The 21,637-nt window shown below is 42.3% G+C and overlaps 1 protein-coding gene across 1 annotated transcript; it reads right to left on the bottom strand.

The window, feature by feature from the left end:
- Positions 1–2,042: 2,042 nt before the first annotated feature.
- Positions 2,043–20,134, bottom strand: Terb2 (telomere repeat binding bouquet formation protein 2). Its single transcript, XM_032902321.1, has 7 exons — positions 20,062–20,134; positions 19,868–19,949; positions 18,344–18,483; positions 16,139–16,200; positions 13,261–13,334; positions 9,857–9,945; positions 2,043–3,653 (listed from the first exon to the last, which is right to left on the bottom strand). The coding sequence occupies exons 1-7, from the start codon at positions 20,123–20,125 to the stop codon at positions 3,508–3,510; spliced, it is 657 nt and encodes a 218-aa protein (XP_032758212.1). The 5' UTR covers positions 20,126–20,134; the 3' UTR covers positions 2,043–3,507.
- Between the last annotated feature and the right edge of the window lie 1,503 nt (positions 20,135–21,637).

Below are 21,637 nucleotides of genomic sequence, written 5' to 3'. Positions count from 1 at the left end.
GCCATCTCTCCAGCCCACACACACACTTTTTTAATGTAATAAAGACAAATTGTTAATAAAATAAACAACGAAAAAACATGAAGCACAAGTCCCTCAGTACCTCTGTGGTATATTGACTTCGAGTCCTCCAGCTAGAACCCAAGAGTGGTACAGCTGGGTCATGTTTGGTTTTTTTGGGTTTTTTTGTTTGTTTTTTTCAACTTTTTGGAGAACCTTTGACTGTCATAGTGATTACACTAGTTAATTCCAGCCCTGGGACTGGTATGGAGTTGAAGTAGCAGGGGCGGCTGGGTGACCCCAGGTAGGCTCCCAAGGAGAAGTGGAGGAGAAAGGTGACCATCCAACACAAGAGTGCTGTGACCTCGGGCAGGGCAAAGCCCACCACAGAACAGGAGAGCTGCTGATTGAGAGGCGGGTTCCCGTGTGGCCAATACAAAGTGCCGAGCATACTCCAATGCAGGGTGGCCTCTGATCCAGCCACACCATGGGGATGCCAGCACCATTAAACTCGACTGCTGTGTCGATGTCCTGGGAGACAACTCTGGTCTGGAACGTGGTCTGGCCACTTGGAGGGGATCTGCTGTAGGAGGGCTGTTCAGATGGATGGTCTTCTCAGGAGGGGGGCAGACACAGGCCTGATTAGACTCCTGAGACAGGGTCAGATCAGAGCTGGAGAAGCAAGCAGGGCCTTGGTGCTCTGCATCGTTCCCATCTTCCAGCTTTAGCCCTTGGTCTCTGGGAATTAAACATTTGGTCCCATCACTCCTCCCTTTGGGGGCGGGAGTGTCACTGTCTGAAGGAAGGATAAAACTTATTTTTTTATTTTAAACAAGCCCACAGCCAGGAGATTGGAATTGCAAAGTGTTGGAAATATTGAAAACTATGGGAACTTTAAAGCTGGACTGGGTGCCCTTGATGCTATAACATGGCCATGAGACTATGTGGCCAAGGAGAGGAAGGTTGTATCTTAAAGGTGCTGTTTGAGTGTCTAGTTGACAGATGGCAGAACTGTGAGCATTAACTGTGAACTTATCAAGATCTAAAAGCACCTGGGAGATGATTCTGAGTGTGCATGCACGGGATGTCGTTGACTATAGTTAATTGAAGAGGGAAGACCTCTGTGGGTGATGCCACTCCCTGGCTGGGATTACGGATTTTATAAAGTCCTGCGTGCCTCTCCCCACCCCTGTTTCTTGAACATGGATGAACAGCAGGCTTCCTTAAGCTCATGATGCCTTGACTTCTCTGCCATGTGTCTCTTGACAGGTTCAAAGGGAACTCCATTTCCCCAGTTCTGGCAGTTAGACAAAAGCCAGCATTCTTCACAAACTTGTGAAGCAAGAGGAGCCATTTCTTATCACTGTCAGAAGGGACAAACGGCTGTGGTGGTTATCAGCATACCAAACTGCATGCTGGGCCCCAGGCTCCTTCAGTAGTACCAGGACCCTCACACACTTCAAAATCCACTGTAGCACCCCAGCCCTTTCACCTCTTCCCCTGAACTTCTCAACTCTCAGACTTCCCTGCCCCAGCTTCTCACTCTCCTTACAACCCCATTAAGTCGGCTATGCTCTCTTCTGCCTCAACTCTGTCTTCATTTCACTTTCTCCCCCCTTCTCTCCCTTTCTCTCTGTCCCATTCCTGCTTCTCTCTTGGCCAGACAGTTTGCAGGCCACTTCAGTCTACCACTCGTCTCTGCTCTGGCCTCTTCCAGATGTTCTGTCCTTCACATCTGCAGTAGAAACCTTAACGGTACCTCGGAGCAGTCACGTCATTGCTTATGCCGCTCCACCGTGATCCGTGAGCCAGAATAAGCCTTTTCCCCTTAGGTTGTTTTACCAGAGTATTTTACCATAACAAATAAGAAAGAAACTAAGGCATCTGTCATTGTATTTCTTCATATTTCCGAGTCTTGAGGAACTCTTGGTATCAGCTGATCGTACTGGCCCTGGCAGTGTTCCAAGGACATATGTATTATATTTGCACTGTCTATATAATTTTATATAATCAATCACTTTGAGAAATGAAAACATGTCTATTTTGTTGGAGGTTTTTATTTACTATGTTAATGCAAGTACATGTTGGAGAAACTCTTACCATAATCCCAATGTAAACAACTTAGTGTAAACTTACGTAATGCTCTTAATAATTAATTTTAAATCTACAGATAGGCTTGGTTTCTATGTAAAACCTAATCAATAGAACGTGACTAAGATAAAGTATTCAGGAAGAAACAATATTTAATGTTTCAGGAAAAGATAATTAACAGTTTTTTATTCATTTATAAATTCAGAAGGACTTAGCCACATACACAAAAATAAATAAGGAGAAACTACCAAACAGACAAAGATGTAATTCTCCAGAGCTGAGGCTGAGAGCTGTGTCAGAATTTTGTTATGAAATTTGAGTTGTAGGGGAAAGGCAGAGCTAAGGCTCACACCCACCCAAACACTCCACACACCAAAAAAAAAGATAGACAGTTTCTTTTGATAGTTCTATGGCTGCCAGAGGACACGTGGGCCTAAGAAGACATCTTTAAAAGAACTCCATTTATGTCTCCAGAACACGGTAGGCCACCAAACCCTAAGTAAAGGAGTGGTTTCTGCGTTCGTGGATTGAACTCAGGACCTTCTACACGCTGTGCAGAGGCTTTGTAACTGGCCTTGTCTACCTTTTCCTTCTCAGGCAGGGACTTGGGAAGTTGCCTGGGCTGGCTAGAGCTTTCTATAGTCCTGCTTCAGTCACCCGAGTACCTGGGATTCTAGGTCAGCACCACCGAGCCTAGCAAGACTGCCTTCTTGCGATTGCCATATCTCTAGATTTATGTAAGTAAGACACAAAAGCTAGGTCCAGAAGACACAGCTACAGTTTCAGCTTATTAGGAACACAGTGAGCAGGGAACATCACATGGGAGCTAGAGCCAGCCTGAATAAGACAATGAGACACAGATCTGACACAGAGGTTCCAGCATGTCCACATAGGAAAACAGGGTATGTAGGAAAACAGGGTATGAATACCAGCCTGGAAAATCAGGAAAGCCACATTCCAGTCCGGGAGGGGCCTATTTATTCACTCTGGCAAGACACCTTCTCAAGGGCTTCATTTCCTCACAAGCCACAGTGTCGCGTCAAGCTCTACCATGGAGATTGTGAGGCACCTGACTCACTATGTTTCAGAAACAAACATTTACAGTTCAAGTATACCCTCCTAATTTATTTTAAATCAAAATAACCGACCAGCTTTAGAAGGGCTAGCACTTCAATATTGAGCCTAGAAAAAAAATACAATATTAAAGTCAAAATCAAAGGAGCCTTTGACAGGGTTCTTTCAAGTGAATTTGGATGACAATAACTCACAATTTGTGAATATGTCACAAATTTCAGTGATCAAAGTGATTCTGAGTTTTCTCAGGACTCATATTAAGAAAGAAAATAATTCTTCATTCACATTTAAATTATACACATCATACTATTTATAAAAAAATAAGTGCCCAGATGTAAGTATAGCTTAACTTAGTTTCCTCCTTAATTTGTTTTTTATAACAGACATATTAATTTCATTTTGAACATGATATGCCAAATATCCTGAGTTTCCAGGTATGAAGTCACGTAATTCTCCAAGGAATTTCTCCAAGGTATCAATTGATACATAACCTATAAAAATAAGAAGAAATAGATACATTTGAAATCCTATCATGCTATTTGGTTTCTAGTGTCTTTGATTTATTAGTTTAAAATTTTATAGAACTTTTTTAAAGAAAAGAACAAAGAAGAAATAATACTGTTGAGAAGATTCTGCGAGGACAACCGTAAATCCTTAACTTCCCATGTCTGCCTCTGCAGGACTGCAACGACAGCCACTTTCCAGGAGTGGTGACCAGACCAGGGCTAGGCAGACATGATAGCCAGGCACTCCACTGGCTGGGCTAGAGCTCTAGCCCTTAACACTCTTTTCTTTTTTCCCCCTTAGTTTATAAAATAATGAGTTTTAGCATAACCTTTTAATGCAAATATGTCATTGTATTTTGGTCACATTTGTCTTCTCTCTTCTCTCCTACCCATCTTCCCTCTTTACTATCCTTTTTTTTTTTTTTTTTTGAGACAGGTTTCACATTTTTAACCTAGGCTAGACTAGAACTCACTTGTAGCCCAGGCTGGCCTTGAGCTTCCAGCAGTCCTCTCCTCTAGCCTCCTAAATTCTGAGACTATCTGTGTGAACCAACACACTTAACTTTTTCTTCTACTTTTGAAAGGCATAGGTATTGGATAAGCAACTTAGATTACTGAGAGTGTAATGGGGCTGGAACACTAAGTACTTAGACCAAAACGACTGGCAATAGCTGGCATAGAGTATAACCACTGAGAACTCTGTCCAACTGCCTAACAGCACAGAGGTCACAGAGCAGACCACAATCCCAAGCACTGTAAACTGGGATGATGTTCCTCAGCGAAAAATTAATAGTAAAGTCAGTACTGCTGTCAGTCAATGAAAGTTATGTGTATAATGTTGATGTCATTAATAATCTGAAATAGATATGAATGCCAAAAAAGAACCCCTGTCTACATGCAGAAAGCTTAGGGAAGGATTTAAATACCTTAAGCAGTAATGTCATAATAATTACCATTTACATGATCATATTTTACATGTAACACAATGTTTATGGTTTATTCTAATACTAATACTAAACAGTGTGCATAAAAATTTTAGAAGATCTCAAGTGTGCCTAAATTTAAAATTACTATCAATAACAACAGAATTTATGCATATAGCTTCTTTTAGTAATAGTCTATTTATAGTTTAAAACTATGAATCCAGCCATAGAGATTAGTGTCTTTGATCTATTTCAGCCAAGGGCATCGCCTTCCTTAGTTCTTCTGAAGCACTTCTATAATATCCCATGTGTACACATGGTCTCTGCCTGATGGGAAGGCATGTGTAACCAGTGGCGAAAAGGCTCACTGCACAGACACTACCCAAGGTTTCTAGACTTGTCATGCACACATGCACTATGTGAGGTTTCTAAATGCTTACTGTACACATAGGTAGAGGGCACCTAGGCCCTGTACTCACAGAGAAGCACTAAGAGAACCAGGAACGTTAACACACAGGGGTGTTTCCTCAGTAGAGGAGAGAAAATCAAAGCCCTGCATTCCATCCAGAAAGCTCAGAGTGGAGGTTGCTAATGACCTGGTGACTTTGTTGCTATCTGAAGGGACAGACCTCATCCAAATTCTTCAGAATGATTATTCCAGATTCTTCTCTCCATAGACCATTACCCATCCTTAGGGTAGATGTCACAAGTTCTTTATGGCCTGATGACCTCTATGCTATCTTCAGAGAGCACGGTAGCGTCTAGGCCTTTTAGCTGTAGAACCCACCCTCATGGTCACATGTTCTTTGTAAAAGAGCTGCTATGTAATCACACCTTACGCTTTATGGTGCATCTGGAATTGGAATTATGGGAATCATCGTGCGTGGAGACCCTTCTCTAGATTTCACCGTGTTTAAGCATGCCTACAATAATCTGCCTGGAGACCCTTCTCTAGATTTCACTGTGTTTAAGCATGTTTAAGCATGCCCACAATAATCTGCCTGGCATCAGACCCCCGGAGTCGATCTGCACTGCGATCTCATTCTCGTCTCTTCCAGGGCTGGCTTCCCCGCCTGGATACCTGCAGGGACCGCTCACACATACACTATGGGAGGTTTCTAAAGGCACCCAGGAAAGAAATACGAAGTAGTCAGCAAATATATTCCTGCAAGGACATGTGTGCTACCATGATGCTTCTCAGCTTTCACCCCAGTTTTGGGCTTGTAATTCTTCCCCAAAGGTATAGACTATAGTCTCTCTCCTCCAGACAGCTCACAGGAAACCTATTATCCCCCTACTCTTCTGTCTTAGAGCTGGTCATTGTGAACAGAAGTTTCCCCAAAACAAACAGCACCTTCTGTGAGCTGATTAACTGGTCAGAACTTCTGACTGCAAAGACACTGCCATGTGTGCAAGATGACATCTTTGTGACCAGCAGGTAAAACTTAGTAGGCTCTGGGCGTCTACCAACCCCAAGGCTAAGGACATCACAGACAGCACCTGAGGCCTGCGATGGATTCCCTGGTCTTCAGGAACTCACAGCCTGGTGTTCTCACCAAAGATTTTAAAAAGTACCTCGTCTATGATTGTCTTTGTTCTATTACTATAAAACTTCATCAAACTGTTACCGCACTGGGACAAAGATTTGGTGTAAGCTGAGTCAAGGATTTGGTGTAAGTTGAGTCTGTTTCTAGACCATGGTCACTTATAGTCTCTTAAAAAACTACCTCTTATCCCATTTGAGGAGACTGATTTTTTTAGTCATCATAAATTATCTAACCAACTTTATCCGAGTGATGACAGATCATAAGACTCTGGAAGATCCTCCCCCATACCCTGGAAGGAAGAATGATACAAAGAGAGACCAAGAGCACTGCTAGGTCAGTCCAGCTTTTGGTGTTATCTCACACCCTGCCTGTCTCACCACGTCTCAGCACAGTTGTTGGCTGGGGCCTGCCCTTAGGCAGAATCAACTATCATCACTTACATCATCACTTACAGTTTTTCTCTACATTTTAACCTTGTTTTCCTTTTCTGGGGAAAAACTGTGTTCTTTTAATGGTAGAAAAAAAATGGTCATTTGGTAGAGTTTATTGGCTGAACGCCTGCCCTGCACACACGAGTCCCTGGGTATGAGTACCACTTATCTCACCCCACTACTTGTGTGTGTGTGTGTGTGTGTGTGTGTTCATGAGTGCGTGTGAGTAATGAGTTAACCTGATGCACCATGACAAAAATTGAAGAAATAAAACAAAAACTATGGTGATCCCAGTGCAAATCAGGTATTCAGTTCCACAGCAACTCTTGGGGCTCTAGACAAAGCAAGCTCTATTTTAGATAATGCCTATTTCTGGGCAGGAGAGATGGCTCAGTAAGTAAAGTCACTTGCTGCCAAGCCTGGTGACCTGAGTCCAGTCTTGGGGTCCACATGGTACAGAGAACCAACACCTCAGGATTGTAACGCCTTGTCTCCACAAGTAAGTACACTGTGGCACAGGAGTCTGTACACATACATCATGCGTCAGCAGGTACACATACACAATAGTGATAGGTAAAATTTAAATATACAGCAAAAACTGAAACGATGGAACATGAAATTTGGGGAAACCTGAATCTGTACTCCTACTCACATGCAGCTACAATAAATAACCTTTTATCCTCTGTAAGGCGAGAGCTGTTTCTTTAAGGCCTTAACTGCGGGATCCCCACCTCTTGGTGTTCACAAACTCCTGTAGTCCCTGAGCACTTCCTACTTAGGCTGGCCTATGTGTTAGCATGCCACTTTTGAGAAGGTGAGAAGGACGATTCCCCTCCCCACCATGAGACAGGGTGTCCTGGTATCCCTGGCTGTCCTGAAACTTCTCTGTAGATCAGATTGGTCTCCAACTCAAAGATCTGCCTGCCTCTGCCTCTCCTCGAGTGCTGGAATATTCTCCTATTACTTTTGGACCTCTTACTTGGAGAGAAACAAGTTACAAAGTTACAATGTTTTAAATAGATTTTATGAAAACCCCCATGTGGGGAGCTAGAGAGATGGCTCAATGGCTAAAAGTATTGGCTGCTCTCAGAGGACCCAAGATAGGTTCCTAGTGCCCACATGGTGGCTCACAACTGTCTATAACTCTGATGGACTTCTCTAATCTCTGGAGATACAACAAGCATATGGGCAAAAATGTAGACAAAATGCCCATATGCATTTTTAAAAGTCCATGTAATTAGTTAGATAGATTAGATAGATAGATAGATAGATAGATAGATAGATAGATAGATAGGCGGGCGGGCGGGCAGGCAGGCAGGCAAACTTAGCAAGGACCTAAGGCTCCTTGCTGAGGGTCAGACCCTGGCTCCGTGCACACTGGGCAAGCACTCTAGCACCTGAGCTGCACACCCAGGTCCCTAGGTTTGTTCTGTTCTGTTTTGTTTTGAAGTTAAGATAGCTCCTCACAGCACTCCTCCTGCTCAGTACCCAAACGCTTGTATTTATGGAAACTAGTACCCACCTCAGCCATATGACCATTGTTTTAAATTGCTAATTTCTGAAAAGATTTGCTACTTACCGATAGATATGGAAATAGTAAATCTTTTGGATTCTCAATTTAATTATTGGAATCCTTCTTGCTAGTAAGGTATTGAACTTGTTAGTGATTCTTTCCTCTACTTATCACATATGTAACTTATTAATTAGAATGTTTTATTGTGGGCGATAACAACTGATATCAAACCAAAGAGATGATAAAAAAAAAAAAAAGCAACTTAAAAACCACTGTTTTGGGGGCCACATGACAGAGTCTGAGGATATTTATTTTCTGTTGTCACAGTTGGGGGGAAGAAGCTGTCTGGCTGGTACCTCGTGGGAACCATCTTACAACCTCGCTCAGGGTGGGCGGACACACCCATCTCTGCCCAGAGAACAATTTGGCCAGCAGTGCCAGCAGTGCCCAGACTGAGAAGCTCTGTGCTAACACAAAGCCCAGCTTGGGTTCCTATAACCAAAGACCGCAATTCATGCTATTTTTAGAAACTTAACAGTCACTGAGCTTAACCCTTTTAAGGGAGGGAGAGACAAACAGTAATGATGTTACTGAAGTTGTTAGGTCCAGAGCCTAGACTCTGGCAGTCCTAGCAGGCCAGGCAGGGTCATTGCCTTCAATAGGCCAACTCAAGAGACCTGGTGGTATAATTCATGTTTAATAAAGAGTGTCAGGATTGGGCTTTGAGGGGGGGTGGTGCACTATTCTTTGGTACACTCAAATAACAACTTTGAGTTATTAAATGTGACATGAAATGTTAAAATATAGCTCATGCTTGGGCCACAAGACTTTATAGTAGCCTCCCATTTTCAGTACTGACTGGCACCTTCTGAGATGCTGTCCCTAAATCCTAGCTAACATGTTGTTATGGTCTCTCACCTGGGAAAGTGAGCTGCCATCAGAGCGTGTTGGTCCTATATCTTTACTAGCCACTTCTCTGCCTCTAACCTGGAAATTAGAGAACAACTAGCTGCAGGTGTCAGAGAACCTTCCTCACCCCCAACAAACAAAAAACCAGCCCACTTTTGCCATGTGGGCTCTGATTCCTCTCTCCATCTCTGCCATGCTGTCTGTCTCTGGTACTGGGGCCTTGAATTGCCCCCAGAGCCCTCACATGCTGCTGTCTGTGTGTCTCTCTACAACAATAACTTCTCTAATGAAACCATAGTCTCCCGTAATGCATCTAGCATATCTCTTGGACCACCCCAATATGAAACCTTTAGTTAGAGGAATGATTAACGCCACAAACAGAAAGACATACGGCAGCATGGTAGGGGCTCTAAGCAGGGTTCAAGCCTCTAAGGTAGGGAGGTCCTTTCTTCCAGGTCTCAGAGGAAAAGGGAGGCTCCATGTTATGTGGTTGGTGAGCAGTCACAGAAAGGACCCAGCTGTCTGTGGCTCCATAGGGAAGTCTGACGCTAGGCATGGACAAGGCCCTAGGTTCAACCTCCAGTACTACAGACACAAAGGACTGATGCCTAAATGTGAGGGAGAAGTTGCAACTGTCTCATGCAAGCAGGAGCAAGCCTCCCTCCTACCTAGACCCCTGTGTGGGCACAGTTAGAGAGCATGAAGCCTGTGTGGGTCCACTCTGCAGGGTAGTGTTTGAGCAGATGAAGAGCACCCCTTCTATCACCATGGTACAAGAAGAGGCTCTGCTCGCTGAAGCGTTGTTCTCCTCAGTCCCCTTGTTTCTTCCCCAGCTGAGGTTACTCTAGTCATTGCTTCAGTTTACCTGTTACCATGTTGTTCACTGGGTAATTCTGAAGCGGGAAGCACGTCTGCTTTTCTATAGCCGGAGTCCTTATGAGATGATTCTCTGCACTATGAAAATGAAGCATGCAGAAAGTCACATCTATATTTGATTTTTAAATTTATATTACAAATGAGAACTAATTCCAGACAAGGTATATAATAATTTAATACTTCTTTAATCAGGTTTTATTTCTTACTTGGTAAAAAATGTTAATTATGCCTTTTGTGATACTAAGAAAGACTAGGGCCTATATACCTATTTTTGGTTTTCTTAGCTACTTTACAAATTAAACAATTGAATATATAGAGGCCTGGGTCATCTCAATAACCCCCAAATCACAGTAATAATTTATAATGGGGCTAGGAATATATCTCAGTGGTAGGGCTTTTGCCTAGCATTCATGAGTCTGGGTTTAATCCCAGCACTGTAAAAAATGTAAAATAATTTATTATATACATATACCCAATACACACACACACACACACACACCCCCCAAAGAAAAGCACAGTGGACTCTATAAATAGTCACAGGAATTACATCTGTCAGTTCTCAAATTATGGAGTCTCTATTAATTAGCACAATATTCCACACATCAGCCTAACAAATAAAAAACAAAGTCAGGGAAACCACAAAGTACAATGAGACTTTGAAGTAACTTCTGACTTAAATAAGGTTTGCCTTAGATCATGGGCCTGCCTGCCTATTTAAGACAAGAGAGCAGTTTAGAAGACATCAGACCACACCTCCCCTACCATCTGCCCTTGGAGGTAAGAATTGAAGATCTCTGCACTGTGACAAAAGCCCATTCCACTCCCCTTTAATGTAACAAATAAGGTGGAGCATGGAGGCCTGAGATTGGCTCCAAGCCATGGCTCCTCCACACCTGCAAGTACAGGATTTCTGATTTCTCCACCTCCCGTTCATTCTCCTCTGTCACATGTCAGTCACAACCTCTTACTTATGCGAAGCTCCTCCCAGGTTTAAAGGAAAGCATCTTGTCCTTCAAGGTCCTGTAATGTTGTCTCTGATACCATGACCTAAACGCCTCCATTGCTCTCTTGCCTCAAGTCCCTCATGCTCCCTCTGGTGTGATGCTGTCGTCCCTTATCAAGTCCCCCGTGCTGCCTTTGGTGTGATGCTCTGTCCTCACAGTGCTTCCCACTCCAGCTGACCATGCTCCATCATGGTTGTAAGGCTCTCCCTCCTAAGAGAGCTCACTGCAGCAGAGCAGTTTCCAGTTTACTCCTTTTCTGAAAGAATAGCTTTAGTTTCTGACAGTCAATCCTAACGCTGAAGTATAACATTAAATAAGGTTTCCAGTCTTATGGGAAACTATTGATAGAATAATAAATGCAAAGCCAAGGGACTTCAAGATGACCTCAGCTCTACAAATTGTGTGTCTTATTATAAGACAGGAGAGAGACAGGCTAATGAGTAGAATTATTTCTGATTTGAATTTCCTTTATTCCTTTTTATATGTCTTATTTTCGTGAATTCAATTGATATTTTTAAAATTTTGGCAGTTTTGAAATAGAGTCTCATAAAGCCCAGGCTGGCCTCAAATGAGCTATGTAGCTGAGAAAAACCTTGATCTTTCAAGCCTGCCTTCACCTCCAGGTGCTGTGATTACAGACATGCACTGTATGCCTGGTTTATCAGTGCTAGGAATCAGACCCAAGGCCCACGCACACTAGAGAGTCACTCTAACAACTGAACTACATTCCCAACCTGTTACATTTATTTTAAAATAATTTAAAACAACATAAAATTTTTAAGTGTATGTGGCTTTAAACTTTGAGGTAGAGGAAAATGGCACAGAGCTTGGACTCCAGATCTAGATATGGTTTCAAATTCAGCTATTCTTTCTGAACGAAACTGAGCAAATGATTTCTCTCTGCAGATTTATATTCTCAGTTGTAAAGTGATAGGGCTCATTGCACATACAGGCTGTGAGAATCAAGTGAACTATTGTGAGCCTTTAATCCCAGCACTTGGGAGCCAGAGGCAGGTGAACTCTGTGAGTTCAAGACCAACCTGGTCTACAAAGCAAGTCCAGGACAGCCAGAGCTCTGCTATGCAGAATAACCCTGTCTCAAAAAACCAAAAGAAAAAAGGAAAAGAAATATTGTGAACTGCATGTCTCACGAGTGTCTTGTGCTCACTATCAGGAAGTAATGCTTCCTGCAGATGCCTCAGGATGGATTTAGTTATGTTCACAGTGCACCATCTGGTGGCTCCATGAAGAAAAGGCTCCCGGAAGTGGTGGAGGTCTGCGGCACACAGGGCAGGGCTGCTGAACTCATGAACTCACAGTGGCTATCACCACATGCATAGGACTTTCACAAGGTCAAGCCAGCCAAAATCCAAGATGAGCAGGGGAGGCTCATGAAGCCCCAGCCCTAGCTGAGAAGCTGTTGCCACAAAGGGGAGGATTTGGTCAGGGATGCAGCCCCTGGAAGGCTGCCTGTGCTCCAGTCGATGGTTCTATACCCAGGCACTGAAGGCAGGACAAGCAGCCCCAGCAGGATTTTAAAAGGAGAGAGAAGCAGCAGGTGTGGTTGTATGCACACCTGCAATCCCAGTACTGAGGAGACAGAGGCGGGAGGAGAATCTGTCAGTCTGAAGAGAGAGAATACATGAAATTGGGAGGAGGATCAAGGAATTAGAGGGAAGGGAAGTCGGGTACATTTGATTTTAAAAATGCATAATATGCACTATGAAATTCCTAATTTAAAAAAAAAAGAAAGTTGAAAAATAAAAAATAAAAAGCTGAATCTGAGGGTATAGTCACATAATTGGACTTCATTTTAAAAAACAACTCAGGGGTTGGGGATTTAGCTCAGTGGTAGAGCGTTTGCCTAGCAAGCGCAAGGCCCTGGGTTCGGTCCCCAGCTCCAAAAAAAAAAAAAAACAAAAAAACAAAAAAACAACAACAACAACAACAACAAAAAACCTCAACAGTGTCTTCCTATGTAACCTAAGTAGCCTAGGCTAGCCTGGTGCTCATTTTAATCCCTCTAATTACAGCTAAAATGTACCAGGCTTGTTGTCCATATGATGTGTGCTTGTGTGAGTGTTACTGTGTGTGCACTCATATGTGAGCATGAGTGTGTGAGTGTTACTGTGTGTGCACACATATGTGAGCATGAGTGTGTGAGTGTTAGTGTGTGTGCACATATGTGAGCGTGCATGTGGAAGCTAGAGGCTGACAGACATTACGTGACTCATCAATATTTCACCATCACCTTTGTAGTTATCATTTATTTTTATGCACACGAGTACTTTGTCTGTATGAATGTATGTAGTATGCATTATGTATACACGATCAAGCTCAAAGATTTCTACATTCACTTTGAACAGCAATGATACGCAGTAACCAATACCTTCTGGACAGCTCTTGTTTGTGTTCTGTTGTTGGCCCAGTGCTTCCCTTTACACTTGATGCTACTCTGCTATGCTGTAAATAGCAAAAGAAATCACAGTCTAAAAATTTAGCGCACTTATTATGTAATCGGTATTTTTGAAATGACGTTAAAATATATAAAAATTATTTAAATTTGTTGCTTTATTTCAAGTCATTGTAACATGGTAGGGAAGTTTATGAAATTTTGTATACATACTCATATAACTATCCTTTTAGAAGAACATAAGGAAGACCAGAATTTTAAATGCCAGTTATTGACGTGGTAGGCAACTGAACTTTGAAGGAAGAGGAAGAAGAATATAGAAAGGAAGGAAGAGAAGGAAACCAAGCATTACAAACTTAAGACTAACTTAGAACTCCTGACATCAGTATCCTTCTACTTCCTGTAAGCTACGAATCAAAACCTCTGAAGATGAACGGCTGCTCCATCTTAAAGTAATGGTGATGGCGATGTTTACCTCTGAAGTTGTGAGAGAACTAAAAGTGTACTAAGCTTTTCCAAAACACAAGCTACTAACATGCTTGTTCCTAATCTATTTAACACAATGTCATTAGAAGTTTGGTATTTAGATCATAAATCCTCCCTAAGCAATAATAATGTTACAAATTGCTTTCCAGACTAATCTTGTTTTCATTTGATAGCATAACTTTCTGCTTATATGTTATATGCAATATTTATATGATTTTGAAGGAATGGACAAGATCCTTTTTCAAAAGGTAATACCTAGCCAATAATCAATAAAAGAATGTTAGCTGGGCAGTGATGGATCCCAGCCCTCAGGAGGCAGAGACAGATGGATCTCTGTGAGTTTGACGCCAGACTGGTCTACAAAGTGAGTTCCAGGACAGCCAGGGCTACACAGAGAAACCCTGTCTCAAATAAACAAACAAACAAACAAAAAAGAGGGGGATGTTATATCAAAATTTTCATTTATCTGTCTACCTGTGTGTCTGTGTGTCACGTGTGTGCAAGATACGCCACAGAGGGCAGAAGTGCTCATCAGAGCCCCTGAGCTAGAGATGCAGGCAGTTTTGAGGCACCTGCCATAGGTTCTGGGACTTCAGTAAACTGAACGCTGGACCTCTCAAAGCGCAGGAAGTAGTCTTCAGCTCTAAGCTACCCCTCTGGTCTCACACTAACTTTTTCATAGAAAACACATTAAATTAGGCTGAGGCTAGAAAAATTTGGTTCCATGGTACTAACATCTGGTTATGTGAACTAAACTTTTTTTTTTCTAAACTTCTGCTTGTGTCAGCATTTTTATTTACAAAATTAAATAACCTTTAGCTTCCTTTAAGTACAGCAGTACTGGTATACTGAATAATTTGACAAATAATAAAAAAAAATCCACCATCACTTATGTAGAAACATTGGCAAATCAGAAAATAAATATTTTCACAACTTATCACCTCCATGCCTAAGATCCTGGAGAGATTATTCTTTTCAAATGATGACACTCTGGGAAACAAAAACAAGTTAGTGGGCCAGGGAGATAGCTCAGCTATTAAGAGTGCTTGCTGCCAATCCTGGTAACCTGAGGTTTAGTTCTGGAGCCCACAGGGTGAAGGGAGAGGACCAGCTTCCCCAAGTTGTCCTCTGACTTCCACATGTGTACTGTGGCATGCACATACATATGCACATACAAGTAAAATTTTAATTAATGAAAGTAAGATGAAATATATAAACTAACTGTCTGGCTGTGGAAATATAGATTTCTCTCTATTGTTTCAGTCTGAAAAATTAAAATATTGAGAAGTCTTAAAAATAAAATAGTACAAAAATACTATATACCTTACACTCGGAATTTGCTACCTTGAGTGAGTTCTTTTCAATTTTGTGAGACCATTTAAAAATATAACATTTCTATTCCTTAAGGTCTAGTATGAATTTTCTCAAAAACATATCCTTTTATCTTAATAATACCATTAACATACTTAAAAATATAACAAATCATTATTACCTAATATCAGTTTTCCCATGTAGATCAAGGTGGACTTGAACTCTCAGAGATCTGCTTGTCTCTGCCTCCCAGGTGCTGGAATTAAGGGCCTGTGCTACCATGCCTGGCAAATACTATATTCTGATCAAGGTTTATTTGTTTGTTTGTTGTTTGTGTCAGCAGCCCTGGCTATCCTGAAACTTGCTTTGTAGACCAGGCTGTCCTTAGACTCATAGAGAGAGAGATCTGCCTGCCTTTGCCTCCCAAGTGCTGGGGAATGCATGTGCCACCATGCCTGGCCTGATCAAGGTTTATATGTCACATTTAGAACAATCCTCTTGCCTTTGTTGTAACAACCACTATGCAGGCCACGCCAGTTGACTTTGTGGAATCCAGTCACTTCCTGGATTCATGTGATTGACTCATAATTGGATCTTGGTTAAGCATCTAAATAAGAATGCTACATAGATAACATTGTGTAGTCATTAGGTCACAACAGACTAAGCACAATGAAAGTTATTCCAGCATCAGTGACAGGCTTTCTTGAACGTCTAATCCTCCTGCCCCTACCTCCCAAATGCTAGGATTACAACCTGTGCTACCAGGCCTGGATTTTACACTTGCTGAGGATGGAATCCAGGGCTTCTTGCAAGTGAAACAAACATTTTACCATCTGAGCTATATCACCAACCCCTGAGCACTCGTTTCTTAATGAATGGATTCATTTATACAAAATGCTTAATGTATTATGTAAAAACAATGTCAAACCAGATAATATTCCATAAAAGCATGCACTCTGGATTCCTTAATCACTGTTGATGCATATGTCACAGATTATACTGCCTTCAAACATTTTGAAACTGTATTTCCCAGTCAAGTATTTTAATTTTCGCTTACCTTTTCTATCTGAAATTTTTCATCTTGTTCCCAAATAAAACTACCAATTTTTCTTCGTATTTCTGTAGTGAGAAAAACAAGTCCAATAAAAAGTAATTTCTATATTATATATAAAGTCTGAAACTTGTAGATCAGGTTTATTCTACTTGAATCAAAATAACCTCTTAAAATACTTGTTTAAAACCCAGATTCCTACTGAATCAGAGCATTAAAAAGCATAAGAATTAAATTTTCCACTCCACTCTTTGAACAATTCCAGTACATTATGTGAATCATTACTGTAGATTTTTTTTCTACATCAGGTGTGTGATGTCTGTGTGTGCAGAACTGAAATATTAAATAGGAGTGATAATTTAAAATAAGTTTAATAAATCAGATAATCATTCTATAATACAAGCTTTTTTAACGTAAATTTTTGAAGGGAATTTAAGGCCAGATGGAGCTACCTAAGAAAAACTTGTATCAGAAGAAAAAAGAAGAAGAAGAAGAAGAAGAAGAAGAAGAAGAAGAAGGAGAAGAAGAAGAAAAAGAAAAAGAAGTAGGAGAAGCAGGAACAGGAGAAAAAGGCAAGAAGGGGAGGAGGAGGAGGAGGAGGAAGAGGAAGAGGAAGAGGAAGAGGAGGAGGGGGAGGAGGAGGAGGAGGAGGAAGCAGCAGCAGCAGCTTATGTCTATAATCCTGACACTTGGGAGGCTGAGGCAGGAGAATGGCTACGAATTTGAGGCTAGCCTGGGCTACAAAATTAGGTAAAAAAATTGGGTACCAGGTCAGTCAGAGTGACATAACAAGACCCTCTCTCAAGAATGAGAGAGTGGTTTGGGGTTATTTTTAACAAATCAATTTTACCATAAGTCATTAGTTTATTTGCATAACCACTTAGACAACTAAGTGTTGTAACTAGGTTCTGCTGGAACACTAGCTACAAGAAACCAATCTTTGACATTTCTAAGGGCTATTCTATGAAAATAACTTTAAATTTTGGGTTTGTTCTGTTTTGCTTTTTATATTTTCCTCACTGGAAATCTATGAACGGTTTTGGTTTGTCTTTCTAAAAATGGACATAAAGAAAATCTAAAACTCATCATCAAGAACTGAGTGACCAGGAGCCGGAGAAAGAGCTCAGAGGTTAAGAACACTTAAGAAGCCCTTCCAGAAGACCCTGGTCCAATTCCCAGGACCCACAGGGTGGCTCACAACCATCTGTAACTCCAGCTCCTGAGGACCTGATTGGTGCCCTCTTCTGGACAGCACAGGTACCACTGTAGTGCGCAGCCATACATGTAGGCAACACACACATACTAAATAAAACAAGTTTTGTTTTTTTAAATGGGTAACTAACATAAGACTTTCAAAAAGAGATACACGAAGATAATCCAGGTTATCTGGACAAACATGATAAGAACACATTCCAAGCAGGGAAAACAGAAAGGACCAGCCTCAAAAGCAGTTTCCTTACTTTTCTTTCTCTCTTCATAAGGTTGGTGAAACAACGTGAAAGTACTTACAAAAGTATAATGAAAAAATAAATATATGAGCTTGTTATTATAGCAAGCATTTAAAGAAAAATTAAAGAGATGCAACACTAGCAAAGCACACATTTATTAAATCCTCACCATATGTCATAGACCTTAATCTATGACCTCAAAATCACTTGGAAGTCAATAGCATGTTAGATCACGAAACGCCGAGCATGGTGGTACACATTTTGTGTGAGGCCAGCCTGGCTTATATAGTGAGTTCCGGGGCAACCGGAGCTACATAGTAAGACCATGCCTCAACAAACAAAAAGTATTAAGTGTTGAATCCTAGCTGGTGAGCACTTTACTTTGACTCTGTCTCATTCACTGTTGCACCGGGGTTGTAACCGGGCAAACAAAGAAAGCTAAATGAATGTGTGAATGAACAAAGCCAGAATATTCACTCAAGGTATCTGATTCCAAGTTCAGGTTTGTTTCACCTATATTAAATCATTATTAAATCATTCAAAAGTCTCTGTAGGTACAGTAGCTCAACCTACAATCCCAGTACTCAGAAGGCTACGATATGGAGTGAGATAATGTCAAAAATAAAATAAAAACAACCCCCAAAAGCTAAAAACCAAACCAAAAATTTCCGATTGAGATTAAAGATTGGTCAAATTAAATATGGTTATCTTAATAGGGATTGGCTGGGTTTGGCAAACTGATGGGTTTATGATCGTTGCTAACCTTTTTGCAGACATGCAGGAGGAAGGACAAAATGGCCTAAGGCCACTGAATTTTTCTTCTCAGCATTAGCTACTGCAGCAAGATAGTAGGCGTGGAAAACTGTAGCACTGTCTTCCGTGTACTCGAGGCTCTGATAGATTCTAGAAGAAAGGAAATCTAGGTTGTGACATAAACAGGAATGTATTCAAACTTTCAAAAGTAAGACAGAGTCTGGGAGTAGGAGACTACAAGCACTGAAGAATATATTTACGACGTATTCTTCGTTACTGGCAAGAATGAATCGATTTCAGGTATGTGACATTACCCAGTTTGGGGTCCTAAGTGCAGGCAAATCTTAGCTTTAGAGTTGGTAAATGATTGTATGAATTTACAAAAGACTTAAAACAGGGGCTGGAGAGATGGCTCAGTGGTTAGGAGCACTGGTTGCTCTCCCAGGAAACCTGTGTTCAATTCCAAACACCCACATGATAGTTCACAACTGTCTGTAACTCCATTTACAGGTAACCCAATGCCCTCATACAGACATGCATGCAGGCAAAACACCAATGCACAATAAATAAATGGATGAGGGACCCTGCCTCAAAAAAAAAAAAAAAAAAAAAGAAAAAGAAAAAAGAAAGAAAGAAAGGAAAAGGAAAAGTCTTAAAACAGTAGTTAGCTGGCTATCAACAGTGTACTGAAAGCCAGCAGCCCAATGAGTTTTACTCATAGTCTCTGCCATTAAAAGAAATTAATTCTGAGGTAAAGAATGGGGATACAGTCAGAGAAGCCTTTACATGCAGAATACATTTTTTTCTAGGCCTGTGAAAATAGAGATAAAAGATATTAGGGGGGGAAAAAAGACATACATAAAGGACCAATAACAACACTTAAGGCTGATTAAACAAACTAAGAAAGACATGGACATTTAAAGAGGCTTTAACTAAGTCTGAATCTGAAGGGGGTGGGGGTGGGAGGCCAGGAGTAGATCTCTGCTCAATAAACAGTTACCAATTATGAAGGGAGATGGCAGAGCACATATGGAGGCAGGGTAATCTCTGAGGAAGTTCCTGTGACAGTCCTGGGGTGATGATGGTGCTTGTTAAACAGCAGCAATGAGGATGAAGTACCATTACTAGAGCCTGCTCGTGCGTGGTCTTAGACATAAATTCACTCAAACTGTTGACACATGAACACACACAAAACAAAACAAAACAAAACAAAACAAAACAAAGAAACAAACAAAAACCAAAAAGGTAATAGGTAGGCTTTCAGCTTGCAAAGTGCAGGACACACCCCGGCGTTGGGCGCTGAGGTGCTATCTGAGGAGACAGACTGAGTAGGAGCAGCCTACAAGTTTCCATGTGACAGCTGGACACTCGAAGCCAGGATTCCGTTAGCAGACCAGGGCAGAAGGAAGAAAAAGAGAATGCTATCTAGGGCTGCAAACTTGCTGTTCCCCAAAGTCGATAACTGGGCTGCTACTTCCATTCGAGACTCTGGGCACCCGATGACAGAAAAGGCTCTAGCGTGGCCCTGGGGTACCTCAGGGTGTCAGGGTGCGAGGCATCACAGCTGAACAGGAAGTCGGCGGCCTGGGCGTCACTGACCATCCCACCTTGGTCCACTGTGGAGGCAAGAGCACAGGTGAGCACCAAGTAGGGCAGGTGCCCCCCTGGCTGGGGGCTTCAACAGGAGGATGCTCTGGCTCCCGCGCCCTGCCCCACCCATCTTCCTACCCCAGAACTGCCTCAGGTCCTGACTGACACTGCGGCAGAACCAACCACGCTGCCCCTGGAACATGGCGCCACCTGACTCCCAGGCTCCTGGGCGGGGCTTAGAGATGAGACCGCTGATTGGTCCAAAGCTAAGCTTGATGATTGGTTCTCAAGGGGGAAAGGGCGGGAAAGTCCTCAGGAAGCAGACAACAGGATGCTGAGAGAATAGCTGCAGAGGACAAAGGTAGCAGGACCTGGTGAGTTTTAAACCCTGAGTAATAACTGTATATATATAACTTTTAAAGACAGTTTCATATAATATAGGATGGCTCGAACCTCCGTATTTGGTAGCATGCTGATGTAACTGCCAGGCTGGCCTACTGAAGCAAGAAGAGGGTAATGAACAGGAGTCACAGGTCATCGTGAGCCGTCATGTGAGTGCTGGAAACCGAACCTGGATCCTTTGACAGAGTAGTCAGTGCTCTTAAACCCTGAGGTATCTTTCCAATCCTTAGCATTATTTTTAAATGTAGTGATGGTGTCATTTTCCTTGTACTTATTTTGACAGGAGTGTGCACGCTCGTGCGCACACGCATGAGCGCGCGTGCAGACACACACCACACACACACACACACACACACACACACACACACACACACACACACACACACACACACACGAGGTGAGTCAGAGGGAGGAGCTGATTCTTTACTTGGTGAGTTCCAGGGATTGTACTCAGGTGGTCAGGATTGGTGGAAAGAGCTTTCTACCCGTTGAACCATCTTATCCCTCCTCTCTATCATATTCTTTTGGTTATTTTGAGACAGTCTTGTCTATCTGATCTTGAACTTCAACTAAATGTGGCTTTGTATTTCTGGTTCTCCTGCCAATCCCATCAGAGTGCTGTGATCAAGGCCTTTGTCACTATGTTCAGTTTATGTATTGTTGAGGATAGAAGAGTGGAGTCAACAGAGAACACACCCAAATGCCAGTCTGTGCACCGGACGCTATCCTTGGAGGTCTCTAGCGGGGCCTGGCAGGAGCATTCAAGCTAAGGGGAAAAGCAGGGAGGGATAAGTGCAACTGGCCCCTGTTGCTCCGGTGCTGCTGCTGCTGCCGCTGCTGCTGCTGCCTCCCCAGCCTCTGCTGCTGCTCCAGGACTACACTGGCTGCACTGAGCTGAGCTGAGCTGAGCTGGTGGCGGGCTGGTTATCAAGCTGAGGTGCAGAAGAACTTTTAGCAGCAAAAGCTTCAGGAGATGGTTCTCTTTTCAGGAAGTGTTACAGCTGCTCTCAGGTGATGTCATCTCTCTCTCTCTCTCTCTCTCTCTCTCTCTCTCTCTCTCTCACTCTCACACACACACACACACACACACACACACACACACGCCTTTACTCCTTCTGGATAGGATCTTATGTACAGGGGGTGAGTTGGGTTCTGAGAGCAGGTGCTTCCTGTTGGTTTGGCCTGAGATGTTAGGGATGCCTCATTTACATGTGGAGGGGCTTCTCTGTGACTGATGGTCACAAGTCTCTCTGGTGAGGGCTGTGGCTAATTGTGTCTACAGGAGCCTGGTGTTGGAAGCAGGTGAAGCTCC

Source organism: Rattus rattus, chromosome 5 (genome assembly GCF_011064425.1).
Source record: "Rattus rattus isolate New Zealand chromosome 5, Rrattus_CSIRO_v1, whole genome shotgun sequence".
NCBI lineage: Eukaryota > Metazoa > Chordata > Mammalia > Rodentia > Muridae > Rattus > Rattus rattus.
This window is presented reverse-complemented; position numbering and strand designations above follow the sequence as displayed.

What these genes read in the sequence shown, in the direction of transcription:
- Terb2 (XM_032902321.1), bottom strand. Translation starts at nt 20,125, where the DNA reads ATGTTCCAGGGGCAGCGTGGTTGGTTCTGCCGCAGTGTCAGTCAGGAC. An exon ending in TCGCACCCTGACACCCTGAG is followed by an intron (nt 18,484 to 19,867) that starts GTACCCCAGGGC and finishes CCTTTCTTCTAG; the next exon opens with AATCTATCAGAGCCTCGAGT. An exon ending in AAAAATTTCAGATAGAAAAG is followed by an intron (nt 13,335 to 16,138) that starts GTAAGCGAAAAT and finishes TGCTATTTACAG; the next exon opens with CATAGCAGAGTAGCATCAAG.